The 27,709-nt window shown below is 40.3% G+C and overlaps 1 protein-coding gene across 4 annotated transcripts; it reads left to right on the forward strand.

Moving 5' to 3' along the window:
* Window positions 1-2,369: 2,369 nt before the first annotated feature.
* Window positions 2,370-26,471, forward strand: APOOL (apolipoprotein O like). 4 transcript variants are annotated; one of them, XM_060756290.2, is made up of 10 exons: window positions 2,370-2,435; window positions 12,277-12,394; window positions 13,497-13,601; window positions 15,798-15,917; window positions 19,499-19,553; window positions 19,682-19,780; window positions 21,160-21,251; window positions 21,858-21,971; window positions 23,617-23,785; window positions 25,908-26,471. In XM_060756290.2, the coding sequence occupies exons 2-10, from the start codon at window positions 12,341-12,343 to the stop codon at window positions 26,003-26,005; spliced, it is 906 nt and encodes a 301-aa protein (XP_060612273.2). In that variant the 5' UTR covers window positions 2,370-2,435; window positions 12,277-12,340; the 3' UTR covers window positions 26,006-26,471. The 4 variants fall into 4 exon arrangements, with proteins under 4 accessions (XP_060612273.2, XP_060612274.2, XP_067327644.1 ...); XM_067471543.1 differs by lacking the exon at window positions 2,370-2,435 and adding an exon at window positions 6,520-6,647; XM_060756291.2 differs by lacking the exon at window positions 12,277-12,394 and having other exon boundaries at window positions 2,377-2,435.
* Window positions 26,472-27,709: the final 1,238 nt, after the last annotated feature.

The following is a 27,709-nucleotide window of genomic DNA, read 5'->3' on the forward strand; positions in this document are numbered from 1 at the left end:
CCATGGGGACTCAGGACCATTCACAACATAAAAGGAAAACATTCAATGCCGTAAAATACAACAATAGACTGAAACCATTCAAAATAAACATAACAAAGCATTCAACAATAAAGCAAATCACATGAACACAACAGTAAATTACACGATAATAATAAAACAAATTTAAAAGTCGTATCTAAAATCCATTCCTTATTTCATAGTGTCGGATCTTTAAACATTGGTCAATATTTACAAATCTGATACATTTACAGGTTACGGATTTGGTAAAAACACGATCTTTTCCATATCCGTTTCTTCGATAGATTTCGTTTTGATGAATTGTGTACATGATCACAGATAGATTTATTACTACTACTACTTATTATTATCATCATATTTCTTGCCCGTCTCTCCTCGAGGTGGGTTACAGAATAATTAAAACACATAAATATTGTAAAAACACAAATTATATAAACTGTATTCATACAAAAGATACATATTAAAATGTATTTCTATAAAATCTATATTAACCAGCTTGAAACAATGTAAAATAATAATAATAATAATAATAATAATAATAATAATAGATGTTTATTTATATCTCACCTTATCTCCCCTTGGGAACTGTGGGTGGTTCACAAAAAACAACGGTAACCATTCAATCTCGTAAAGTGCCACCAAATCAAATAAAACGTACTGAACAAGAACATAATAGTGCCATAATACACCAAATTAGACATCACATTGCTAAAACTACATCTTCAACAAATAAGAATGTAGGACAACACTTAAAAATTAGAGGCTAGTAGCAATTAAAACGTAACATTTTAAAAAGCCAGAAGAAAGCCATTTCCATATTCCGTTCCATTTTTATTGTACCAGGTGTTTATATATGTTACACGTCCTCCTCTCTATATGCCCGAGAGCATAAAGTCTTCAGCTATTTCTTAAAAGAGAAGAGGGAGAGGTCTGAAGGAAAGTTGTGCGGCATTTCAAGCCAAAGGAAAGGAAAGAAGCGGATCGAGCTGCTGCTAGGTGAAGTGGCCCTCTTGGATGTCACTGGGAAAGAAAGGGAAAGAAGTAGTTGCTACGTGAAATTTTTATATATATTATATATATGGAAGGACTTAGGCGATCCCTCATTGTCTGAGTAGGACAGTCTTCCAAGATCAGTGTCCTGGCGGTGGGTCCGTAGGTGACTGTGGAGCCCTATTCTTGATCTGCATCTTCTCCCACAGTGAGGGCATCGGTTTCCGGGTAGAAGGCGGTCTTGGTTGGGGTCAGCTTGACGCGCCTTCCTCTTGGCACGTTTCTCTCTTTTTGCCCTCCATTCGTGCATCTTCAAATTCTACAGCACTGCTGGTCAGAGCTGATCTCCAACTGGAGTGCTTTTTTCTGGCTTTTCTCTGGGAGGGAGGAAGGATGGAAGGAAGAAAGGAAGGAAGGAAGGAAAAAGGAAAGGGAGGGAGGAAGGGTGGGAAGGAGGGAGGAAGGAAGGAAGGAAAAAGGAAAGGGAGGGAGGGAGGAAAGAAGGAAGGAAGGAAAGAAGGAAGGGAGGGAGGGAGGAAAAAAGAAAGGGAGGGAGGGAAGGAGGAAGAAAAAAGGAAGGAAGGAAGGAAGGAAAAAGGAAGGGAGGGAGGGAGGAAAAAGGTAGGAAGGAAGGGTGGGAGGGAGGGAGGGAGGGAGGAAAAAAGGAAGGAAGGAAGGAAGGAAAGAAGGAAAGAAGGAAGGAAAAAAGGAAGGGAGGGAGGGAGGAAGGAAGGAAAAAAGGAAGAAGGAAGGGAGGGAGGGAGGGAGGAAAAAAGGAAGGGAGGGAGGAAAAAGGGAGGGAGGGAGGAAGGAAAAAGGAAGGAAAGAAGGAAGGGAGGGAGGTTGGGAGGGAGGGAGGAAGGAAAAAGGAAGGAAGGAAGGAAGGAAAAAAGGAAGGAAGGAAGGGTGGGAGAGAGGGAGGGAGGAAAAAGGAAGGAAGAAAGGAAGGAAAACGGAAGGAAAGAAGGAAGGAAGGAAAGAAGGGAGGGAGGGAGGAAGCAAGGGAGGAAGGGGAAAAAAGAAGGGGAAGGAAGGAAGGGAGAAAAGAGGAAGGGGAGAGGAAAGAAAGAAAAAAGAGGGAAGGAAAGAAAGTGGAAAAGGGAAGAGTAAAGTGGAAGAAAGGAAGGAAAACAAAGGAAAGGCGAAATGTAGGAGAGAGAGCAAAAGAAGGAAAGGGAGAAACAGAAAGAGAAGAGGAAAGAGCATCCAGGGAGGGGAGGGGCAGAAGGAAGAGATAGCTCTGCCTCCTGGGGGTGACATCTCTTACCTGATTGGGCCAGCGCCATTCCCAATCGGCGGCTGTCCCTCGCGTGTGGGCGGGACTTGGGCGCCTGGAACTCTTGTCTCCGCCAATCCTGGTTGGCTGTCTTTTTGAAGCACCGCCTCCTGACGGTGACGTCGCCTGCAGGGCCAAGATGGCGGCCAAGGTGAGTGGCTGTGCTGATTGTAAGGCCTCTCAGTGTTTCTGAAGCCTCAATGAGGCAAAGGGAAAGAGTGTCGTGAGCATGTGCAGAGTGGGAAAGGAGACTGGGTGCTTTTACACCAGGTACGGGCAAACTTGGCCACTCCAGGTGTTTTGGACTTCAACTCCCACAATTCCTGACAGCCTCAAGCCCGTTCCTTTGGAACGGGCTTGAGGCTGTCAGGAATTGTGGGAGTTGAAGTCCAAAACACCTGGAGGGGCCAAGTTTGCCCAGGCCTGATCTACACTGTAGGACAAACACAACTTGGCCCCGCACTCCCAGTTTGACTTTTAGTTTCAGTCTCCCTTTTGCCCGAAATACTTTGAACCAGGCCTGTTTTGCAATTCTTTCTAATAATAATAATACAATTTATTTATTACCTGCCTCTCCTGATGGCTCGAGGCAGGGTACAACAAAAACACAAACATAAGAAGATTTTTAAATACAATACATTACATAGATTAAAAACATAAACATAGATGCATACACACACACACCAAATACAGAATTGACATAGAGTAGCAATACACACACTCATACTTCTACCCCAAACAGATACAGAATGGACATAGTAGCAATATTCAATATACTACAAGTGTGTGTTTCTACAATATGCTACATGTGTGTATATATACACACACAAACACACACATGCACACATGTACCAAAAACAAAACATAAGAACATTTTAAAATACAATACATGATATAGATAAAAACACATAGATGCATACACACACACCAAACACAAATACAGAATTGACATAGAGTAGCAATACACACACTCATACTTCTACCCAAAACAGGTACAGAATTGACACAGTAGCAATATTCAATATACTGTACTACAAGTGTGTGTTTCTACAATATGCTATGTGTGTGTATATATATACATACACACACACAAACACACACCAAACACAAATACAGAATTGACATAGAGTAGCTATACACACACTCATACTTCTACCCAAAACAGGTACAGAATTGACACAGTAGCAATATTCAATATACTACAAGTGTGTGTTTCTACAATATGCTACGTGTGTGTATATATACACACACAAACACACACATGCACACATGTACCAAAAACATACAGAATTGACATATAGTAGCAATATTATATATACTACAAGTGTGTGTGTTGCTGCTATATGCTACATGCATGTATGTGTGTATATATACATATATATATACACACACACAAACTTGTATCAAAACCAGATGCAGAATTGTGTGTGTGTATGTATATATACACATACACATACTTGTATCAAAACCAGATGCAGAATTGTGTGTGTGGATATATATATATATACAAATACACATACTTGTATCAAAACCAGATGCAGAATTGTGTGTGTGTATATATATACAGACGCACATATATGCACACACACACTTCTACCAAAAACATATAGAATTGACATATAGTAGCAATATTATATATACAGGTTTGTGTATGTGTGTTGCTACTATATGCTACATGTATGTATGTGTGTCACACATATTTGTATCAAAACTAGATGCAGAATTGTGTGTGTATATATATACAGACACACATATATATGCACACACACACTTCTACCAAAAACATATAGAATTGACATATAATAGCAATATTATATATACAGGTTTGTGTATGTGTGTGTGTTACTACTATATGCTACATGTATGTATGTGTGTATATATACACACACACACATATTTTTATCACAACCAGATACAGAATTGTGTGTGTGTATATATATATATATATACACCCACACATATATACACACACTTCTACCAAAAACAGATACAGAATTGACATATAGTAGCAATATTATATATACTACAAGTGTGTGTGTGTTGCTCCTATATGCTACATGCATGTATGTATACACACACACAAACTTGTATCAAAACCAGATGCAGAATTGTGTGTGTGTATATATATATATACAGATACACATACTTGTATCAAAACCAGATGCAGAATTGTGCGTGTATATATATACACCGCTGTGAGTTGCCCCTTGGCTGAGAACAGCGGTATATAAGCAAAGTAAATAATAAATAAATAAATAAATAAATAAATATACAGACACATATATGCACACACACACTTCTACCAAAAACATACAGAATTGACATATAGTAGCAATATTATATATACAGGTTTGTGTATGTGTGTGCGTTGCTACTATATGCTACATGTATGTATGTGTGTATATATATATATACACACACACATATGTTTGTATCAAAACCAGATACAGAATTGTGTGTGTGTGTGTGTATATATATACACACACACACACACATATATATGCACACACTTGTACCAAAAACAGATACAGAATTGACATATAGTAGCAATATTATATATATTGCTACTATATGTCACTATATGCTACAAGTGTGTGTGTATATAGTTACTATAAGCTACAAGTGTATGTATATATATTAGGCCTGTTTGATCAAGAAAAAATTTGTTTCTAAATTCGATTCTTAATTGGGGTGTTTTTTTGTTTCGATATTTAAAATATTTACAAAACTTTCCAAAAAAATGTTTTGTTATTTACGAATTTTCGTTATTATTTACAAAACATTTTAGAAAAAAAATTTTTCTTGATCAAACAGGCTAAGTGTGAATGTTGCAGTAATGGTCACCTTGATTAGCATTGAATGGCTTTCTCCCACCCTGGACATTCCATAGATATATTAGATGATATATAACTCACCATTTGCCTAGTTTCCAACAGACCTCTGAGGATGCCTGCCATAGATGTGGGCAAAATGTCAGGAGAGAATGCTTCTGGAACATGGTCATACAGCCCTGAAAAGTCACACAAGCCGGATGGCGCGCGGAGGCCGCTTGTGAGCGCGCGCGCGCGCCATCCAATGGGCTCCGGAGGAAGAGGAGGAGCCAGAGCCGGATGGCGCGCGGAGGCCGCTTGTGAGCCCGCGCGCGCCATCCAATGGGCTCCGGCTCCTGCGCCCCCCCCTCCTCCTCCTCCTCCTCCTCTTCCTCCCAGCTGGGAGGAAGAGGAGGAGGAGGAGGAGGAGGAGGAGGAGGGGGGCGCAGGAGCCAGAGCCGGATGGCGCGCGGAGGCCGCTTGTGAGCCCGCGCGCGCCATCCAATGGGCTCCGGCTCCTGCGCCCCCCCCCCTCCTCCTCCTCCTCCTCTTCCTCCCAGCTGGGAGGAAGAGGAGGAGGAGGAGGAGGAGGAGGGGGGCGCAGGAGCCAGAGCCGGATGGCGCGCGGAGGCCGCTTGTGAGCGCGCGCGCGCTATCCAATGGGCTCCGGAGGAAGAGGAGGAGCCAGAGCCGGATGGCGCGCTCAGCAGCAGCCTCCATGCCATTAACGAGCGGAGCTTCAGCTCGTAAAATACATGGGGCTGCTGCTTCGATATTTTTAAACCCTTCCGGGTTTAAAAATATGTTTTGATATCGCTTCGGATATGCAAAAAATAACGATTTTAATACGAAATAACGAATTAACGAAACGAAACCGACAGGCCTAATATATATATATATATACACACACACATACACTTGTATCAAAACCAGATACAGATACATATATAATAGCTCTCTCTCTCTCTCTATATATATATATATATACACACACACATTTGTACCGAAAACAGATACAGGATTGACATAGTAGCAATATTATGTGTATGTGTATACACACATATACACACACCTATTTGTGCCAAAAACAGATACAGAATTGACATATAGTAGCAATATTATATACATATACATATAGTAGCAATATTATACCAAACATCAATACAGAATTGACATATAGTAGCAATAGAATGTGGTTTTATACACAAACACACACACATATATCTTACAGATGCGATTCCAAACAGTAATCCCTTTATGTTCCACCTACACTTTGTATTTTTATACACAATATATGAAATACTTTTGTGTGTTGTACGCAATATTTGTAATACAGTACTTTAATATAGGAAGCAAAGATAACACCGTTTCAGCCACTGATAGGGACCATTTTGGAGTAGTTAGAATAAGGAAAACCTGCCCTACACTGGCCATTGGAGTGTGAATGGTTGTGGAGACGAGAGGGTTCCTGAGCATATGCAAAGCACCTCCATTTTTGCATTCATCCTTGAAATTGCAAGGAAAAGGTCTCTAAATATATGCCAGGGAAGAAGGTAATAAATTTATTATTATTATTATTATTATTATTATTATTATTATCTGTGTTCTTCCATTGACCCATAAACCGCTATTATGTCTGGGCACTGTATAAATACAATACTGGCCCACATCAGGCCTTGGTCTGCTTTGGCAGGTCTCTCTTATTTGGTATATAAAACATAATTCAGAACTGTATAAGGATCAACACTTTGAAAATGAATTTGCTATTTATGGAAATAAGCGGAAGGAAGAGAACTGTGATAAAGACTTAAAGCTCTCAGTTGAGCTTTTCCAGATGCAGTGAAAACAAAGCCATCTCCTTAGGTCTGGCTGAGCCTTGTGATTTTAATGGGATTTCTTTTGCTGAATAAATCCTCCTTTTGAATAATAGCTTCAGAGTAATTGCTGGGCAGTGAAGTGATGTACAGAAGCGTCCTGTTAATCATTGCACAGTCGACTTCAATAGACATTGCGCTGCAAAGCAATTAGTGCCTGTCAAGAACGGAGCTAATTCCAGAAACCAAGGCACAGTTGCTAACCCTCTGAACACTGTGGAATGCGTTTCTATACTGCATACATAACTTTATTTAACACCCTTCCCACTCAGTTTTCAAACATGTTGCATAGAGAAAACTAGATTCCTCAGCAATTTTTGATATGGCAGTGCACAGAATAAGGCACATAGCAAAATGATAACTCTATGTAACATAATGATTGTTCCTGGGTTATAAATGTCGTTTCCAAATTGTTTCTGCCATAAAAAACATGGAAAATGTTTATTAGACTGCTGTTGTGGGAGGGACATCCTCCAACACATTTTGCTATAGTTTTTTAATTGATCTCCCTTCAAGTCTCAACCAATTCAACCTAGTTTGTGGCACCCACAGAACAAAGTTCCTGGAGTATTACACTGGTTTTTAAAGTAAGTACCGGACAGTTAAACAGGAAATAACACTTTCAAACCAGGAACAGAACTTTTTTTTTCAAATTTTGCCTCACAAACGTGGATTTGCCACCCTTCTTATGTTAAAATCTAGAAGAGGAGGGAGCTAGGAAGCTCGGGTTCCTTGTATAGTCAGCCTTCTATCATACAAATGTATACAAATGCACAACGCCCTTGCTGTCCCAGCTCCACTGGCTGCCGATCAGCTACCGGGCCCAATTTAAGGTGCTGGTGCTAACCTACAAAGCCCTAAATGGTTCCGGCCCAAAATACCTTGAGTACCGCATCTCGGCCTACGAGCCCACGAGGACCTTGAGATCATCCGGGGAGGCCCTTCTCTCGGTCCCGCCTGCCTCACAGGCACGCCTGGCGGGGACTAGAGAGCGGGCCTTCTCGGTGGTGGCCCCCCGGCTGTGGAACTCCCTCCCTGCTGAAATCAGACAGGCGCCTTCCCTCATGGCCTTCCGCAGGGGCCTGAAAACCTGGCTCTTCGAAAAGGCCTTCAACTAAGTGCTATGTTTTTGGAATGACCACCGGAATGGACTGATTATGACCCAAACAAGACGAAGCGGATTTTTAGTTTAATTAGCTGTGTGTTAGTAAGATGTGTGTTATGGTCCTGATCTATTGTAACTGTTGACTTTATGTTCTATGTTCTGTACACCACCACGAGTCGCCTTCGGGCTGAGAGTGGCGGTTAACAAGTGCAAATAAATAATAATAATAATAAATAATATACTTCACTTTGAAATATAAAATACTGTCTCCGATATCTTTACGTCATGAGAAACATATAAATGTAAGGCATGTTCTGGATACAAAGACTAGATACTGTATTGACTCAAGTCTAATCTACGTCGAATCTAATGTGGACCTCAATTTTAATAACCCTGAAACCCAAAGAAGTATTGCTGTGGCAAAAAGGGCCCCCATTTATTTATTTATTTACAACATTTATATTCTGCCCTTCTCCCTTCTTAAATGTAAGGCATGTTCTGGATACAAATGTTAGATACTGTATTGACTCAAGTCTAATCTACGTCGAATCTAATGTGCACCTCAATTTTCAAAACCCTGAAAGCCAAAGAAGTATTGCTGTGGCAAAAAGGGCCCTCTTATTTATTTATTTACAACATTTATATTCTGCCCTTCTCACCCCGAAGGGGACTCAGGGCAGATCACAGAACACATACACGGCAGACATTCAATGCCTTTAGACATACAGGACAGACAGATAGAGGTATGTGTCTTGGCATTTTTCCAATTTTGGCATCCTGGAGGTTATTCTCAATTCCAGCCACACTGGGGTGCTGTTACTCCATCCTCTATGGCAATGAGCCTTTTTGATCACAAACTTTCCTCCTGTTCTTTGATCGCCAGCTTTTTTATGGTGCCACTTAATCTGTGCCTAATTTCTCTACTCACACCTACATCTGTTTTCAAACTGCTTAGGTGAACAGTAAGCTGGGCTGAAGGTCGGATGCTCACCCTGACCCAGGCTCGAACTCCCAACCATCCAGTTGGGAAAGATCTATTGCTATTGGTGATTAACCAGCCCTTTTGTAATTTGGCCATTACAGTTGCTGCCTGCTTAGAATTCCTTCTTTAAAAACAAAAGTGTTAGAACCCCCAAAGCTTCCAGGAATTGAAAGGAAAACCTTGGGGTGCACTTAAGCTGTAGAATGAATGCACTGTAAGTCCTTAGTTCAATGCAGTGAAATCATGGGGGCTGTAGTTTTACAAGCTTTTGAACCTTCTCTGCCAAAGAATGCTGATGCCTTGCCAAACTACAAATCCCAGCATTGCATACCATTGAGGCATGACCATTAAATGAGAGATGAGGTCCCTCAACGAGGAGCTCCGGGTGCAGCTTCTGAAGCAACTCCCTTTTTGCTTTGCCTCAGCACTAAGATGACTGGATGATGCTAATTCACACTCAAATTTTAGCAAGGTACTTTAGCCAAAAGAAGGTGAGCATTCGATTTGAGTAAATAGGGAATTTAAATGTTCAGAAAATGTGACTGAAGACTTTTTATCTCTCTGTCAGTCAGAATCTGAACATCTGCACTTTTCATGAGTTAATCGTTTCCTGCTGCTATATTCTCTTGCTGAGCTTTTCCTTGCTCATTACTGTGCAGTTGGTTCAAAGTGTGAGCGTTAATTGCTCTCTCTTGCTTCCCCTGTTTTCAAAATGTCTTTTAAAAAAACATTCCACATCTGGGTACCTTCAGATCCTTCTCTGTTCTTTCCGCATTTATAACTTTCCACCTCCTATTTAGCGTTCTTTGATTTGTCATCACAGTGAGTTTGTGTTATCCATTTCCACTGTTCTGCCTGAGGTTAGTCTGAGTGGCCTTGCGGAAGTAAAAAGTAGAGAAAACACAGGCCAGAAATAATTTATGGTTCAAGGAGATTAGTTAAGTCCTTAGAAAGAACTACTTGATTGTATTTTTCATGACGTTGTGTGCAGATAATCAAAAGGTTATTTTCTGGGAATTTTATTAGTGATGCAGGAGTTGTTATTGTCTACAGAGCATTCATGGATATAGTAAGTTTCACAAGAACCTGGCAGAATCTTGAAAATGAGAATTGCAGTCCTTTTGTTCCCTCCTTATCCTTCATACAAGTGACAGCATAGGCCCTGTCTACACTGCCATATAATCCAGTTTCTGAAACCAGTTTATCTGCTTTGAAGTGGGTTATATGAGTCTACACTGCTATATAATCCAGTTCAAAGGTCTGGATTCAGAAACTGGATTACATGGCAGTGTAGATAATAATAATAATAATAATAATAATAATAATAATTATACTCTGCCACCATCTCTCCAAGGGAACTCGGGATGGCTTACATGAGGCCAAGCCCAATAGTACAGCAAATATACAACATAAAATGTAAACAATAAAATATAATGAAAATAAAAATAAATACAAAAACAGTATAATATATAAAATATAAAATCACAGTAACAGTATAGATGGGGCCTGAATTGGACTACTGTAGATAAGACAACAGTTGCTTATATTTGAATAGACAAGGGTTTATATTTTATCGTCTGGATACTGCATTGACACAGTTTTTTTTTCTCTAATCTATATTTGGAAAATGCATAACTTCTTTATAAAAACAGTTAATGGCCTACTCCACTGGCTGCCGATCCAGTTCCGAGCACAATTCAAAGTGCTGGTTTTGACCTACAAAACCCTATACGGTTCCGGCCCAGCATATCTGTCCGAACGTATCTCCCTCTACGTCCTGACTCGGAGTTTAAGATCTTCTGGGGAGGCCCTGCTCTCGGCCCCGCCTCTATCACAAGTGAGGTTGGTGGGGACGAGGAGCAGGGCCTTCCCGGTGGTGGCCCCTCACCTGTGGAATTCACTCCCCGGGGAAATTAGGTCATCAACATCCCTCCTCTCTTAGAAGGAAATTAAAAACATGGATATGGGACCAGGCTTTTGGGTAATCTGGCAGATAGACAAAGGACAATTGACGACTAGAATTGATAGGATTTGACAATGTGGAATGAATTTACGGACTCTGAGCTGGCAAACGTTGAGCACTAGATTGGTTTTATTGATTATGATGTATAATTGATTGTTTTAATTGCTGTTTATATATGCTTTATCTTATTGTTTGTGTTGGCATCAAATTGTGCCTTTTGTAAGCCGCCCTGAGTCCCCCCTCGGGGGTTGAGAAGGGCGGGGTAGAAGTGCGCTAAATAAATAAATAAATAAAATACTCTGGGTAATGGGATTCTCCACTAAATTTACTGATGCTCTGATCCAGCAAAGCTCCTATGTACTAACCCTAAGGTGTAAAAACATTATAAAGAAATGAAAATGGATTTGCTGGCTTCTGGAAAGGTAATAGGACAACGGAATTCTTTGTTGGTGTCTTGTGTATAGCCAAAATACTTTGATTTCATTGGCATAAATAGATAATTCCTCTACCAATGCAGATCACAACTATTCCATGCTGCCATTGTGTTCATAGTTGCGTTCATCAGTAAATGGCCAACTTCCGGGTGATGGGGAAGGTTAGCTATGGATGCTTCTTTCAGCATCTACAATGTTTTGCATAAATAGCATGTTACATAAAAAGGCATCAAGGGTTAATGTGCCATAAAGCTAAGAAATATTCAAAACAGATATTGTTATCAATGCAAGATGCTGTGAAAGCTAGAATACAGTTGAAATCAGAGTTCTTATTGGGGTTGCCAAACAAGAGGAACAAGGCTTGAACTTGTATAAAGTGTTGAATTATATGGGAAAACTCACAAATACCAACAAAAAATGGATTTTTGAAATAGCAGAAATGGGTAAACTTTGTTTAGAGAGAAGTATTTGGATTTTTTTCTAAAGACTGGGAATCTCATGAAGAAGGGAAAAAACACTTATATGTTTTGAATTTTGAGGTTTTTTGTTTAGTTATTAGGCAGAGGTTAAAATACTAGTTGAATAGTATTGAAGTGAGCAATGCTTGTACATTTGTGCTCCTGTTTGAAGGACGAGAAGTCAATTTCAATTGTATTTCTTTCTCTGGGCAATGATGTTGGGGTAGATTAGAGTGTATTGTTACATTTTGTCTTTTTGTTACTTGTATTGGTTGTGTTGTGCAATTATTGTGATACTTTAAAAATAAATAAGTACCAAAGAGTTTGTGAGCACATCATAAATATTTGTGAAAAAAATATTTTCAGTTTATAGGTCAAGGAAACATACTTACAAAGCTCAAAATGGGCAACTTGCCCAGTATCCAGATATATGTACCAGGGAGATCTTTCGTTCCGAAGATTTATTGCTAATTCCAACCAGGAGGTTTGTTAAAATGTCCTTCTGTGTGTGTGATTTTTACCACTAGTCGCTTGAAGTCGCAATCTCTAGTGGGCAGGCAGTAGTGCTTATTTAGGATTGTAGATGCGAACCCTTTTTGCACATCATGAGAATTCTGTCTTAATAAACCTTGATGTGAATGATGAACAAAATATTAGGAAGCTATTTTTGCTCCTTCTGGTCTTCTCTCTCCATGGGAGCAGGTAAAGGAACCATTCACATCCAAACTTAGAATAGTAATTAAATGTGTGAGTTAGTTTATGAATCCTGGCATATGTTGGCATACTAATAACCCCAAGCAAGGCCAGCGAAAGCATGTTTAAACCATTGTGGAAATTGTCAGGAGGCTGCAAATTTCCAGTAGTTTGTACCAGCTCCCATCGAGAATTTCCAAGCTTTTGCTTGTCCCTGATTCTGGTTTGTAGGTAAAACTAAGTCTGGATCTACACTGCCATGTAATCCCTTTCAAAGTAGATCATCTGGATTCAGAAACTGGATTTTATGGCAGTGTAGATGGGGACAACCCCTTTTTGGTTTCTTTGACTACTGTTGTCAAGGGAGAAGTCAAAGAGGAACAGATGGAAACACAGACACAAATGTGCTGCTCATTTTTATCATATGAAGCCATAATTCCTACCTTAATGCAACTGTTTTTGTTGATGTTTATATGGATTTTATATGTATATTCTACTGGGGGCCCCTAGTGGTGCAGCAGGTTAAACTGCTGAGCTGCTGAACTTGCTGACTGAAAGGTTGGCAGTTCAAATCTAGCTAGCAGGGTGAGCTCCCACTGTTAGGGTCAGCTTCTGCCAACCTAGTAGTTCAAAAACATACAAATGTGAATAGATCAATAGATACTGCTTCTGCGGCAAGGTAATGGCACTCCATGCAGTCATGCTGGCCACATGACCTTGGAGGTGTCTATAGACAACTCCAGCTCTTCAGCCTTGAAGCGGAAATGAGCACTGCCCTCCAGAATCGGATGTGACTTGACTTAATATCAAGGGGAAGCCTTTATCTTTTAATATGAATTTTAGCAGATTAATGTTTGTTCTTGATTTCCTCCAACCTTCTGCTCCCCAAACAGATGGCAAAATGGGCTGTTCTTCCAACGACATTGGCTTTTGTGCCTATGAAAGTCTGTGCTGCATCTGAGGAGGAAACAAAATCCCATCGAGTGAAGGCACATCAGGTGAGCTTTGTAAGACCGCTTTGAGCTTTGAAAAACTGAATGGATGCACCTAAATATGGGGAAGGTTCTCCTACTTATTAAGTTTAAAGGAAACCAAATAGTGTAGCAAAATAGAGGCAGTGGTTATAGTACCTAACTTATTAGCTCTGTTCAGTGATGAGGGATGATAGGAGAACAATATAAGACAAGAGGAAAAAATTAAAAAATAATCTTATATCTGGGTTGCTGTGAGCTTTCCGGGCTGTATGGCCATGTTCCAGAAGCATTCGCTTCTGACGTTTCACCCACATCTATGACAGGCATTCTCAGAAGGTGTGAGGTCTGTTGGAAACTAGGCAAGTGAAATATCCAGGGTGGGAAAAAGAAATCTTTCCTGCTTGAGGCAAGTGTGAATGTTGCAATTTGCCATCTTGATTAGCATTCAATGGCCTTGCAGCTTCAAAGCCTCGCTGCTTCCTGCCTGGGGGAATTCTTTGTTGGAAGGTGTTAGCTGACCCTGATTATTTCTTGTCTGGAATTCCCCAGTTTCACCCACATCTATGGCAGGCATCCTCAGAAGGTGTGAGGTCTATAGGAAAATAGGCAAGTGAAATATCTAGGGTGGGAAAAAGAACTCTTGTCTGCTTGAGGCAAGTGTGAATGTTGCAATTTGCCATCTTGATTAGCATTCAATGGCCTTGCAGCTTCAAAGCCTAGCTGCTTCCTGCCTGGGGGAATCCTTTGTTGGAAGGTGTTAGCTGACTCTGAATATTTCTTGTCGGGAATTCTCCAGTTTTTTTAGTATTGTTCTTTATTTCTTTACTTTTTAAATACTGATAGCCAGATTTTGTTCATTTTCATGATTTTCTCCTTTCTGTTGAGCTTGTGGATTTCAGTGGCTTCTCTGTGTAGCCTGACATGGTAGTTGTTAGAGTGGTCCAGCATTTCTGTGTTCTCAAATCATATGCTGTGTCCAGGTTGGTTCATCAGGTGCTCTACTATGGCTGACTTCTCTGGTTGACATAGCCTTATATCTTATCTATCTATATTAAAACTGTCCTGCATTTAAGGTCGTAAAATTCACTAAAATGGTTTCAGCATTTCCCAAAAGTGAGATCTTTGAGATTGCAATTCATGATGAGCAAAATGTTTACCTCGAGCTTTGAAAGAAAAGCTTGTCTCTAAACTACAGCACAGTGGGATGAATACTAGACATTCAGTGTTGACGGTTTTATAAGCTTTTCTTAGATGGCTGTACTTTAATGACAGCATTATTCATTCTTCTCTTGAAAATGTCTCAGTGATATAAATGCACAACATTTGGATGGTGCTTTATGACTCCCTTGGAAGTTGGAAGTAAAGATTTAAAGAATAGATGAAAAGACTGAACTGCCATCCTTTTGCAATCTGCATGTCATTTTGTGTTATTATATAGGTTTAGACAAAGAGAAGCAGAGTTGTTGAAATCTTTCTCCCACTGAAGCATGGTCTTGGAAAGAGGTTTCACAATCTAGTCATAATGGTGTGAAAAGAATAGAGCAGGTCTGCAGGAGTAATCTTTTTTCCTCGCTTTCATCTACTCATCATGCTTTGTGTGCAGAGCTTCTGTGTATGGTCTGGAATCTAGGACAATGTGCATAAAGAATTGTATGTGCAATCAGGTATTGTGCATACTATTGAGTTCCTGTGAGTTTTCTGAGCAGTATGGCCATGTTCCAGAAGCATGCTCTCCTGACATTTCACCTACATCTATGGCTGGCATTCTCAGAGATTGAGGGATCTGTTGAAAACTAGGTAAGTTAGGTTTATATATTTGTGGAATGTCCAACCTCGTTTGCCTCATTTCCAACAGACCCCTCAACCTCTGAGGATGTGTGCCATAGATGTAGTGAAGCATCAGGAGAGAATGCTTCTGGAACATGGCCATACAGCCCAGAAAACTCACAGCAACCCAGAGGAAAGAATATTAAGCCCTTAAAAAGATGCAAATTCTGTCTCTAGTTAGGCCAGCATCTTGTCCTTTGCTTCAAGATGAAAAATTGCAAACTTTTGCTTTGTTGTTGTGTATTGCTAAAATTATTATCATCGCCATCATATGTATTTATACCCTGCTTTTATCTCTGGAAACATGTTTCAAGATAAGGAAAGTTACCCAGTCTTGTCCTTCTTTCCCCAACTTCAGCCTCTCTGACAATTTCCCTCCTCCTTCCCCTCCAGCTTCCCATTTATAACGCGCCACCTCTTGAATCAAGGTATATTGATGAAAAGCCTGGACGCCTGCAAAATGCAATTTCATCAGTAAGAAAGACAACAAGTTCCTACATAAATGGATGCAAGGTAAGAATATGAGACAAATAGATATACTGGGAATTTCCTCATATGCGTTGACTATTCACAACACATATGGAACAGTCACAATTTTTAATCAGCTTGATAATCTATTTAGTTAGATTCTCAGTATGTTTCACATTCAGATTTTTTTTCATGTTCGGAATTGTTGGGCAAGTGGGCTTATCTCATAAAGTACAGCAGAGTAACTTATTAGCAATAGCGTGACCCAGCGCCAGTAGCAAAAAGTGAAAAAAGAACAAAAACACACAGACCAATGATATCTCTTTCATAGGAGGCTTTTCTTTGTAGTAAAGTAATATGGTTACACTATTTACAATAACAAGGTTTCCATAACACAAATAAAGTTCTTTATACTTCCTTCTTTGCTTCCACACTGGGCTTCTTTCTCATGCAGATAGACAGCTTTGCTCTCACAGAGCCTCTTCTCACACCAAAGTTACACAGGAGCTTTTACACTGAAGCTTCACACACGAGGGCCTTCAACCTGGCGCTTCCTTTCACTGAAACTTCTCACACTTGGCCTGCTAACACTGAGGCCAACCTCAACTGAGGCCTTCTCACACTGAGGGCTCTCTCACACTGACTCCTCTCTCACACTGAGACAAATTAACACTGAGGCTTTCTCATAGTGACACCTACCAACAGAGAGACAACTGCTTATATAGAACTACAGCTTTTGCTGATCATTGTATCCATTCAGTACTTGGTTTACATTTTTGTAATTAAAAAGTGACTAAAATCACTTTTTGAAGGGCTCCGTGTTCCTCTGCAAAGCTCCCATGAGTTTAAAATGCCACAGGGAACATAAATGGAATAACTGTAGAAGTTGGCAGTTGTATTTACTCATTTATGGCACTTTTGATGTTGCCTTCTTGCTGGCAAGAATAAACACTACTTCTGTCTTAGGTTTGAATTTTGTACCTGTCTCAGAATTTTGTAATACTGGTTTATTTACTTATTTACGGCATTTATATGCCATCCTTCTCACCCCGAAGAGGACTCAGAGCAGCTTACAATATATATTTCCATACAATATATTATATTATTAGCATAGTACAATATCAGTATTATATATTGCTATATTTCACTATACCATTATATTGTAATATTATTAGTAATATTACATGTAATGTAAATATATAATTATAAAATTGTATTATTGTTACTAGTATATTGTATTACATTATAATATTATACATTCAATGGTTCAAGCTCTCATTATTTTAATTTCCAGAATCGCTTCCTTATTTCTCTTGGTTCCCTAAACTTAAGGGGGTAGTGACCTCTTGTGGTGTATATTCAGAACAATGTTTAAGTATGAAGACTTTTCCCCTAGAATTATCCAGTGGTGTGATTTAATATCCAACACCAACAGAATTTGAGCTTCCTCTCCTTCCATAGACCTTCATTCTGTTCCAAAGGGTTTTCCAGACTGCTAGAGGTATACCACAGAGTCCTAGACAAGCTAGTCTGTTACTCCAATATAATTCTATACATTTCTTAATTTGCTCAATAGCTATAAAAGAAATCTGCTATATACCAGACTCTCATTTGGGGGTGGGGCTGAAAGGAGTAGAATTCCCATGAAAAATGAAAAGCTGTAGATAGAAAAAAATATACTTTGTTATATACTTGAGAAAACAACTCTCTAGAAATCTCTAGGTCCTCCAAAGCAATTCCAATAAAGCGTATTATTATTATTATTATTATTATTATTATTATTAGAAACACAACAAAATGAGTCCACAACAGACTTGTTGTGCTTCAAATAATAATAATAATAATAATAATAATAATAATAATAATAATTTTTATTATTATTACTTGATCTTCTGCTGTTGTCTAGATGAAACCTGTAGCGTCAGTGTGGAAAACTAGCTTGACAGGATATAAAAGATTTTGAACATTTTGGAGACAATCTATGTCAGTGGCATGCTCTATTGTTGCATTGTTTTCTCCATTATTGAAACACAACAAGATGAGTCCACAGCAGACACTCTGCTGGCTGTTGAATTGAATCACACATCAGACACTTCCCAAGTGTCTAGAACTGTGTGATGTATTGGCGAATAATGCGTGCAGATCCCAGTAAGGTGGCTTTCTGCAGCTGGCAGATGGTAATTTTGTCAGCGCTGAGTGTGTTGGAGTGCAGGCTAGGTCTTTAAGCACTGCGCCCAGTGTGCCGATCACCACTGGGACCCCCTTGACTGGCTTGTGCCAGAGTCTTTGCAGTTCGATTTTTAAATCCTCATATCGTGTCAACTTTTCCAGTTGTTTCTCTGCAATCCTGCTGTCATTTGGGATTGCAACATTGATGATCCATACTTTGTTTTTTAACACGATTGTGAGTTCAGGATTATTATTATTATTATTATTATTATATCTAGAGATTCCAAAAGCAGACATTTTAATCAAATCCCACAAAAGCTAAATCTGCAGATGTGTAGGGCTGACTGTAGTTCTTATTGTTTCATTGATTTTTTAAGACACAGTGAAAATTTCAGTTGGAGAATAATTGCAAAGTTACCTTAAACCAATGTATACACCTATAGCAGGGGTCCTCAAACTTTTTAAACAGAGGGCCAGGTCACAATCCTTCAAACTGTTGGAGGGCCGGATTATAATTTGAAAAAAAAATGAATTAATTCCTATGCACATCGCACATACCTTATTTGTACTGCAAAAATCACTTAAAACAATACAATAATTAAAATGAAGAACAATTTTAACAAATATAAACTTATTAGTATTTCAGTGGGAAATGTCTGCCTGCTTTTGGCTGATGAGATAGGATTTTTGTTATTGTTGTGTGCTTTCAAGTCATTTCAGACTTAGGTTGACCCTGAGCGAGGGCCGGCTAAATGACCTCTGAGGGCTGTACCCGGCCCTCGGGCCTTAGTTTGAGGACCCCTGACCTATAGTCTTCTTATCTAACAAGGTAAAGTGTTCGAAAACACATTATCTCAAAATGTGGTGGCTTCCTATAGGGCTTTGCTTTGTAAACTGTGGTTCCCACCCCAGATGGGGTCCTCTTGGGTCAGTGTTGAGGTCACAAAATATTTGGCAAAGTTAAACGTTTCTGAATGCCACCCATTCACACAAATCTGTGAGCAACAAGGTGCAATGTTTACAGTGGAGAAGATGTTTCAGCTGGAAAATCAACCTATTTAGCCAGCCTAGCAAATGCTGATTTATTATCAGTTCAAGTTATTAAGCCTATTTTGTATACATATATACCTAGGGTCATGTAAAGAGATCATGAGTGGAAAAAGTTTAAGCAGCCCTGCTATAGTTGAGCGGTTTGTTAAACAATAGCATCTATTTTGTCTCTTTATGCTTATTACATTTTGGATGCAAATTCAGAAAGGCAGCAGCATGACATTCGTCTCTCCTCCCTTTCCTAAAATGCAGTGGTTACGACAGTTGAAAAGAAGTTGTAAAGACAATGCCAGAAATTCTTAAGTTCTCTTCTTTTTGTCAAATTAATTGAGCTTTTGTAAATAAAAGATCGGGACTTCTTGCTGCCTTCCTATACAGACGTTTTGTCTTCTATTCCATTTGCACAGGATGCTTATCTTTGGGTCAAAAATGGAATAATATCTTCTATACAGTTTGGAAAAGGTGGGTGAGTATTTTCCTCTCAAAACATGTTACCATAACCACAGGCAAATGTCAAAATATTATTTGATAACGCATCTGCTTTCTGTGCTATTATAAATTCTTTGAAAATAATTCTGCTTACTTTTAAGATACTTATGTTTATCTGAAGAATCCACCTCCAGAGTTTCTTCCCAAAGTTGGGGTGATTACAATTTCAGGACTGACTGGGGTCGTCCTAGCAAGGAAAGGTAAGGAGTTGCTCATTCTCCAGGTATGGCTGAACATCCCTCATCTGAAATGGTTCAAAATCTGAAAGAAGCAGAGACAGTGACAGCTTTGTTTTCGGTGGTAAAGGAAGTAGGCTTGATTGTTTGGCATCAAATTGTTGCCAGTTGTTAACCACTCCAAGTCACCCTGAGAGGTGCGGTATAGAAATCTAGTAAATAAATAAATAAATAATACACCAATCGGTTCCCATGATAGGAAAGGAAATTCCACCTTATTTATCGTGTCAGGGGCAGACCAGACATTTGCATTCCATTTTTAAACAAACAAACAGACAAACAAAACACAAAGTTTCCAAGCTTGGTAGTTGATTAAATGTCCTTTGACCAGTAGCTGGCCACTTGGAGTGCCTCTGGTGTAGCTGCAAGAATGTCCTCCATTGTGCATGTGGCTCAGGTTGCATTGCAGCAGGTGGTCTGTGGTTTGCTCTTCTCCACACTTGCATGTCGTGGATTCCACTTGGTGGCCCCATTTCTTGAGGTTGGCTCTGCATCTCGTGGTGCCAGAGCGCAGTCTGTTCAGCGCCTTCCAAGTCGCCCAGTTTTCTGTGTGCCCAGGGGGGAGTCTCTCTTTTGGTATCAGCCATGGATTGAGGTTCTGGGTTTGAGCCTGCCACTTTTGGACTCTTGCTTGCTGGGGTGTTCCAGCGAGTGTCTTTGTAGATCTTAGAAAACTTTTTCTTGATTTAAGTTGTTGACGTGCTGGCTGATATCCAAACAGGGGATGAGCTGGAGATGTCACGGCCTTGGTCCTTTCACTTTTGGCTGCTACTTCCCGGCAGATGTCAGGTGGTGCAATACCGGCTAAACAGTGTAATTTCTCCAGTGGTGTAGGGCACAGACACCTTGTGATGATGCGGCATGTTTCATTAAGAGCCACATCTACTGTTTTAGCGTGGTTCCACCTGAACATTAGGAAGAACTTTCTGACCGAAAGAATTGTTGTTCAACAGGGGAACTCCCTGCCTCAGAGTCTGGTGAAAGCTCCTTTGGAGGTTTTTAAGCAGAGGCTGGGTGACCATTAGTTGGGGGTACTTTGTGCTTTTGAAATACTTGTATTTGCTTATACAAATATTCAAAAAGTCCAGAGCACTTCTAGTCCCAAGCATTTTGGATAAGGGAGACTCAACTTGTAGCATCCTATTTGGTTTGAAACAGGAAGGATATGGCCCAAAATGACCCGTCACATCCCCTGGAGGCTTCTATCAGCCCAGTTTTGTACTTTAGGGGCCAAAAGAATTTAGGGGGGGGGGGGCACAGAAAAAGCTTTGGGGTTACATACAGCCCACTGTCTTCACTTTTCCCACCTCTTGCTTCAGTGTTTTCCTTTTGGTTTGCTGCAGGTTCTCGATTAAAGAAAATTGCTTATCCTGCAGGACTTTGCGCATTGGGGATATCACTCTGCTATCCAGCCCAGTCAGTAATTTTTGCAAAGGTAAGCTCGCTAGGAGTAGTGAAATTTTGTCATGCTTTTCAGGGTTTTTTGTTGTTATTGTTTTAGAAACTTGCTCTTCATCAAAGCTTAACATTTTAGAGAATACCTCTAATAGGTTGTCATATGTAATAATAATAATAATAATAATAATAATAATAATAATCTTTATTTAATACCCCGCTACCATCTCCCCAATGGGGACTCGGGGTGGCTTACATGAGGCCAAACCCAACGGCATATTACAATAAAATAAAACCAAAACACAATAACAACACAGTAAAATACATACAACATATGAGTACAAAGATGTTAAAGCAAAATCATACACAGTAAAATAAAATAACATAACATAACAATGAGCAGGCCGCATGTGCAAGATAAAAACTAAGATACTAAAAATACTAAAATCAGGATGAGATAGGGATGGAGCAGATTGTTTGTGGGGGAGAAATTGCAATTTTTTTTCTTCCGTTGTTGGTTGCATCAAGCAGTTTTATTGGAGAAGTCAATTAATTTTGCCTACGTCTGAATATTTTTAAAACTTATGTTTAAAAATATTTTTAAAACTTGTGTTCAATACCAATAACGTTTCTAAAATTAACCTAGGTGACAGGCGGGAAGGTTTACGCTGCAAGCCATAAAACGTATGAAGCAATAGGATCCCTATGGACGAAAAAATCTCCTGCAGAAGGAGGACTTGCCCAGGAAAAAGTTACTCAGGTGGGTTCTCTTATATATCGAAAGCTTGTTTTAGTAACACAGAGGTGCACGTTCTCTCATTCACATTGTATTTAAAGCACTCAGGCAGAAAGGATTACAAAAGTCATGGCACCACAATTCATGATTTTTTTTAAAATCCAGGTATGGCTGAACAATAAAACAATTTTATTGTTAGCAATGTAAGCTATATTAGATTGGTTTGTGGAATGAAATTTCCAAACTTCCATTTGTTTGTAATGTTACATCAATAGAGTAACATGCTGTCAACTCATGTGGCATTTTCTCCAGGAATATAAGCAAAAGAAAGGCCCCAGCCACAAAGTTTCTTAACTAAATTTAGAACTCGGTTTTACAAAATCTAAATGAGCTGATAGATTAAATTCATACACATTTAAAGATGTAGGAAGATCCTGAATCCTATTGTGTCATCTAGACCAGTATCGCTTCTCTGACATTTGCTCCCTAGAGCAGTGTTTCTCAACCTTCCTAATGCCGCGACCCCTTAATACAGTTCCTCATGTTGTGGTGACCTCCAACCATAACATTATGTTCGTTGCTACTTCATAACTGTAACTACTGTTAGGAATCGTCATGTAAATCTCTGATATGTAGGATGTATTTTTATTCACCGGACCAAATTTGGCACATATACCCCATATGCCCAAATTTGAATACTGGTGGGGTTGAGGGGCGGGATTGATTTTTGTCATTTGGGAGTTGTAGTTGGTGGGATTTATGGTTCACCCTACAATCAAAGAGCATTCTGAACTCCACCAATGATGCAATTGAACCAAACTTGGCACACAGAACTCCCACAACCAACAGAAAATACTTGAAGGGTTTGATGGGCATTGACCTTGAGTTTTGGAGTTATAGTTCACCTACATCCAGAGAGCATGGTGGACTCAAACAATGATGGATGTGGACCAAACTTGGCGCGAATCCTCAGTATGCCCAAACGTGAACAGTGGTGGAGTTTATGGAAAATAGACCTTGATATTTGGGAGTTGTAGTTGCTGGGATTTATAGTTCACCTACAATCAAAGAGCATTCTGAACTCCACCAATGAGAGAATTGAGCCAAACTTCCCACATAGAACTCTCATGACCAAGGGAAAATAATGGAAGGGTTTGGTGGGCATTGATTACGAGTTTTGGAGTTGCAGTTCACCTACATCCAGAGAGCACAGTGGACTCAAACAATGATGGATCTGGACCAAACTTGGCACAAATACTCAATATGCCCAAATGTGAACACTGGTGGAATTTGGGGTAAAGAGACTTGACATTTGGGAGTTGTAGTTGCTGAGATTTATTGTTCACCCACAATCAAAGAGCATTTTGAACTCCACCAATGAGAGAATTGAGCCAATCTTCCCACACAGAACCTCCATGACCAACAGAAAATACTGTGTTTTCTGATGGTCTTTGGTGACCCATGTGACACCCCTCCTCGCCACCTCCCCCAAGGGTCCCGACCCCCAGATTGAGAAACACTGCCCTAGAGTCTCAAATGTAAGACTTCCCCATCAATTCCTCCACAGTTCTTGTAACAAAATGCCAGGAATTAACTCTCTCATAAGTCTTTAATACAGTGTGTAATTCTTAGTATTCTTTTTACAATGGTGTTTTATGCTTAATTATAGGAAGTCGCAAGGCCGCTTTCAGAGACACGGCCAAGCATCTCAAGTGCTCCCAAGATCATCCGGGAGTCAGAGGGAAAAGCATTGGTAATGCAGTCTGATGCAGAGAAGGCTCTTCACCAGGAAGAAGCCATGTCTATGGCAGAAGGGAAGGGGCCCGCTGTCAAATCAGGTATTGTTGGGGAATCTGAGCTTTAAAACAACCCTCCGTTGGGGTGATTACACCATAAATATAGCAGAGTACCAGAAGCAGACTTCATAACCAGTAGAAACTTACATGTGGTGAGCTAGGATAGCCATCTATAACTTAGGGTGGATCAGGATTGCAGAATCAAAGTTATTTATTGAAGTAAAACAAATACATTCTTGTATTGTCGAAGGCTTTCATGGCCGGAATCACTGGGTTGTTGTAGGTTTTTTCAGGCTATATGGCCATTTTCTAGAGGCATTCTCTCCTGACGTTTCATCTGTATCTATGGCAAGCATCCTCAGAGGTAGTGAGGTCTGTTGGAACTAGGAAAGTGGGTTTATATATCTGTGGAATGCCAAAGAACTCCTTTCTGCTGGAGCTAGGTGTGAATGTTTCAACTGACCACCTTGATTAGCATTTGATGGCTTGTCAGTTGTTTGGTGTGGGTTAGTGCCTGGGCAATCTTTTGTTGAAAGGTGATTAGATGTCCCTGATTGTTTCCTCTCTGTTGTTTTGCTGTTATAATTTTAGAGTTTTTTTAATACTGGTAGCCAGATTTTGTTCATTTTCAACAGAAAGGAAGAAACCTTGAAAATGAACAAAATCTGCCTACCAGTATTAAAAAAAACCTCTAAAATTACAACAGCAAAACAACAGAGGCGAAACAATCAGGGACAGCTAATCACCTCTCAACAAAAGATTGCCCCAGGCACTGCCAGGCCATCAAATGCTGATCAAGGTGGTCAGTTTGTTTGTTTATTTATTTATTTATTTATTTGGGGTGCTTCTACCCGACCCTTCTCAACCCCCCAGGGGGGACTCAGGGCGGCTTACAAAAGGCACAATTCGATGCCCAACAATTCACAAAATACAATGTACAAATTAAAATATAGCGTTAACAGTTATGACTAGTTAAAACAATAAAAAATAATACAACAGCAGCAACAAAATCATCTTGTGGTCAATGTTCGCCAATTCATAAATCCATAATCCATCCAGCATTGTCATTGTCCTTTCCTACTCTGGTCGTCATTGTCTTTTGTCCATCTGCCAGCTTACCCGAAGGCCTGGTCCCACATCCACGTTTTTAACTTCCTTCTGAAAGAGAGGAGGGATGTTGATGACCTAATTTCCCCGGGGAGTGCATTCCACAGGCGAGGGGCCACCACCGAGAAGGCCCTGTCCCTCGTCCCCACCAGCCTCACTTGTGATGCAGGTGGGGCCGAGAGCAGGGCCTCCCCAGATCTTAAACTCCGAGGTGGGATGTAGAAGGAAATACGTTCGGACAGGTACGCTGGGCCGGAGCCAGTTGAAACATTCACACCTAGCTCCAGCAGACAAGAGTTCTTTGTCCCGCCCTGGTCATTCCTCGGATATATAAACCCATTTTCCTAGTTCCAACAGACCTCACAACCTCTAAGGATGCTTGCCATAGATCCAGGTAAACGTCAGGAGAGAATGCCTCTAGAACATGGCCATATAGCCCGAAAAAACCTACAACAGCCCAAATACATTCTTGATAGAAAAGGTCTTGGAGATAACTCATAATCTCATCTTCTAAAGGAGGTAAAAGATAAAAAAGATCCATGCAGCTACATTTTGCCTAGAGAGAGGCAAAATGTGTCCTTACTGGAAGGAAAAAATGGCAGAAGAGACTGGAAAATGGCGGAGAGACCGCATAGTGAACCCAAAGGAAATAAAACTTTAAAGAGGAAGTTCCCTCACAGAATTCCATCAAAGAAGGAGGAGAGACAGTGGCAAGGAGGAAAAGTAAACACAAAGCCCTTTCTGGGGAAACATGCATAGGAATGTGGGGGGGAGGGATCCCTCAGCCTAATCCTATCTCTAGTCTAGCTACTCACTGAGCTCTGGAAACTTGATGGCACAAGAGACTTGTGCAATCCAGGGATGAAACTCAACAGGTATCACAGATAGATTAGCACCATTGCTCAAATTTGATTTTATTAAGAACTACTGTTATTAATAAGGGAAATGGGACCAGAGGTGGAACCGTAGCAAACACTTGGGATTTTGAGACCCATTTGAGAATGCTTGTTGCTAATTCGGGCGTTGGATTTATTACTATCAATCGTGTGTTTTGCAGATGTGCTGAAAGCCTCAAAGTTTAAACCAGATCCCAGGCTCATGGATCATGGCCAGTCCAGTCCAGAAGATGCAGATTTGTACAGCACCAGAAGCTAACACACCAAATTTCAGTCTTCAGGCAATACTTAATGATGGACATTAAAATGGGAGTGTTACAGAATTAGGCATTGTACTTTGTTGTTTGATCAGGCCTTTCCTTAACTCCACTTTTTACAACCAATTTATTCTCTTTGTTTTGTCATCCATCTTTCTTTTTTTTTTTACGATTTTCTACTGTCAAAATTGTTTTCTGGTTTAGGGGAGGGGATTCTTTCAGCATCATTGGCTTCCATAGTCAGGTTTCAGGTGATACTGTCATGCCTGCTTAGTAATTAATTGCAAATTAAATGTAAAATAAGGTTTGGATTGGTAGGCCCAGCTAAAGTAGATATGGCCTGTTTGTTGAATGGTGTGTACATCTCATTGATTCAATGGGTTTGCTTCATTCTGATGAACAATGGGATTAAGACCTTGATTTTTACCTTGCTTCTGCATAATAGTAATTAAACAATATTAAAACATTCTTTATCTTTGTACTGAACTATGAGCTTAACTTAAATTCCCCAATATTTTGCTAAAAAGGAAAAAGAGGATGGAGGAATAATCATAAAATAAGTTGAGTATTTGTTATGTTTGGGATCAGAGGTGTTTCGGATTTTGGAATATTTTCATGTTTGTGGTCTGTCCCAAAAGTAATGAGAATGATTTTTTTATAAGCATGTGGACAATTTCAAGAGAAAGGAGGAAACCATGAAAATGAACAAAATCTTGCTAACAATATATTAAAAAATCTCTAAAATCAGGACAGTAAATAAAGAGCAACACTCAAAAAACAGAGACATTTCAGACAAGAATCAATCAGGGCCAGCTTTTTTTTTTTTTTTTTTTTTTTGTCGTGTCAGGAGTCGCTCCTGTTGTGAGAGAATTGGCCGTCTGCAAGGACGTTGCCCAGGGGACACCCGGATGATTTGATGGAGGCTTCTCTCATGTCCCCGCATGAGGAACTGGAGCTGATAGAGGGAGCTCATCCGTCTCTCCCCGGATTCGAACCTGCGACCGGTCGGTCTTCAGTCCTGCCGGCACAGGGCTTTAACCCACTGCGCCACCGGGGGCTCCATCAGGGCCAGCTAACACCTCCAAACAAAGGATCCCCCAAGGCAGCAACCAGCCAGGCTTTGAAGCTGCAAAGCCATTCAATGCTAATCAAAGTGGCCAATTACAACATTCACCCTTGCTTTTCTCCCACTCTGGACATTCCACAGATATATAAACCCCACTTATCTAATTTCCAACAGACCTCACAACCTCTGAGGCTGCCTGCCATAGATGTGGACGAAACATCAGGAGAGGATCATAGAATCAAAGAGTTGGAAGAGACCTCATGGGCCATCCAGTCCAACCCCCTGCCAAGAAGCAGGAATATTGCATTCAAAGCACCCTGACAGATGGCCATCCAGCCTCCAAAGAAGGAGCCTCCACCACACTCCGGGCAGAGAGTTCCACTGTTGAACGGCTCTCACAGTCAGGAAGTTCTTCCTAATGTTCTTTCTAATTTAAGGGCTGTAATACATGACAGCATTCTGTTGACCTTGAGAGGCCTCCTTCTGCCTCTCCTTCCCATGGCTTTGCTTGCACTTGAATTTTTCCCATCGCAGGAGCAGCCTGGTATCTTTGTCTAAGCCAGCTGCTTCTTCCGATGAGCTCATGTTATCCTCCCTTCACTGCCTGTCATCTTCCAAAGCAGTTTCATTCCCACACTCA

This window comes from Anolis sagrei, chromosome 10 (assembly GCF_037176765.1).
Source record: "Anolis sagrei isolate rAnoSag1 chromosome 10, rAnoSag1.mat, whole genome shotgun sequence".
Classification (NCBI taxonomy): Eukaryota; Metazoa; Chordata; class Lepidosauria; order Squamata; family Dactyloidae; genus Anolis; species Anolis sagrei.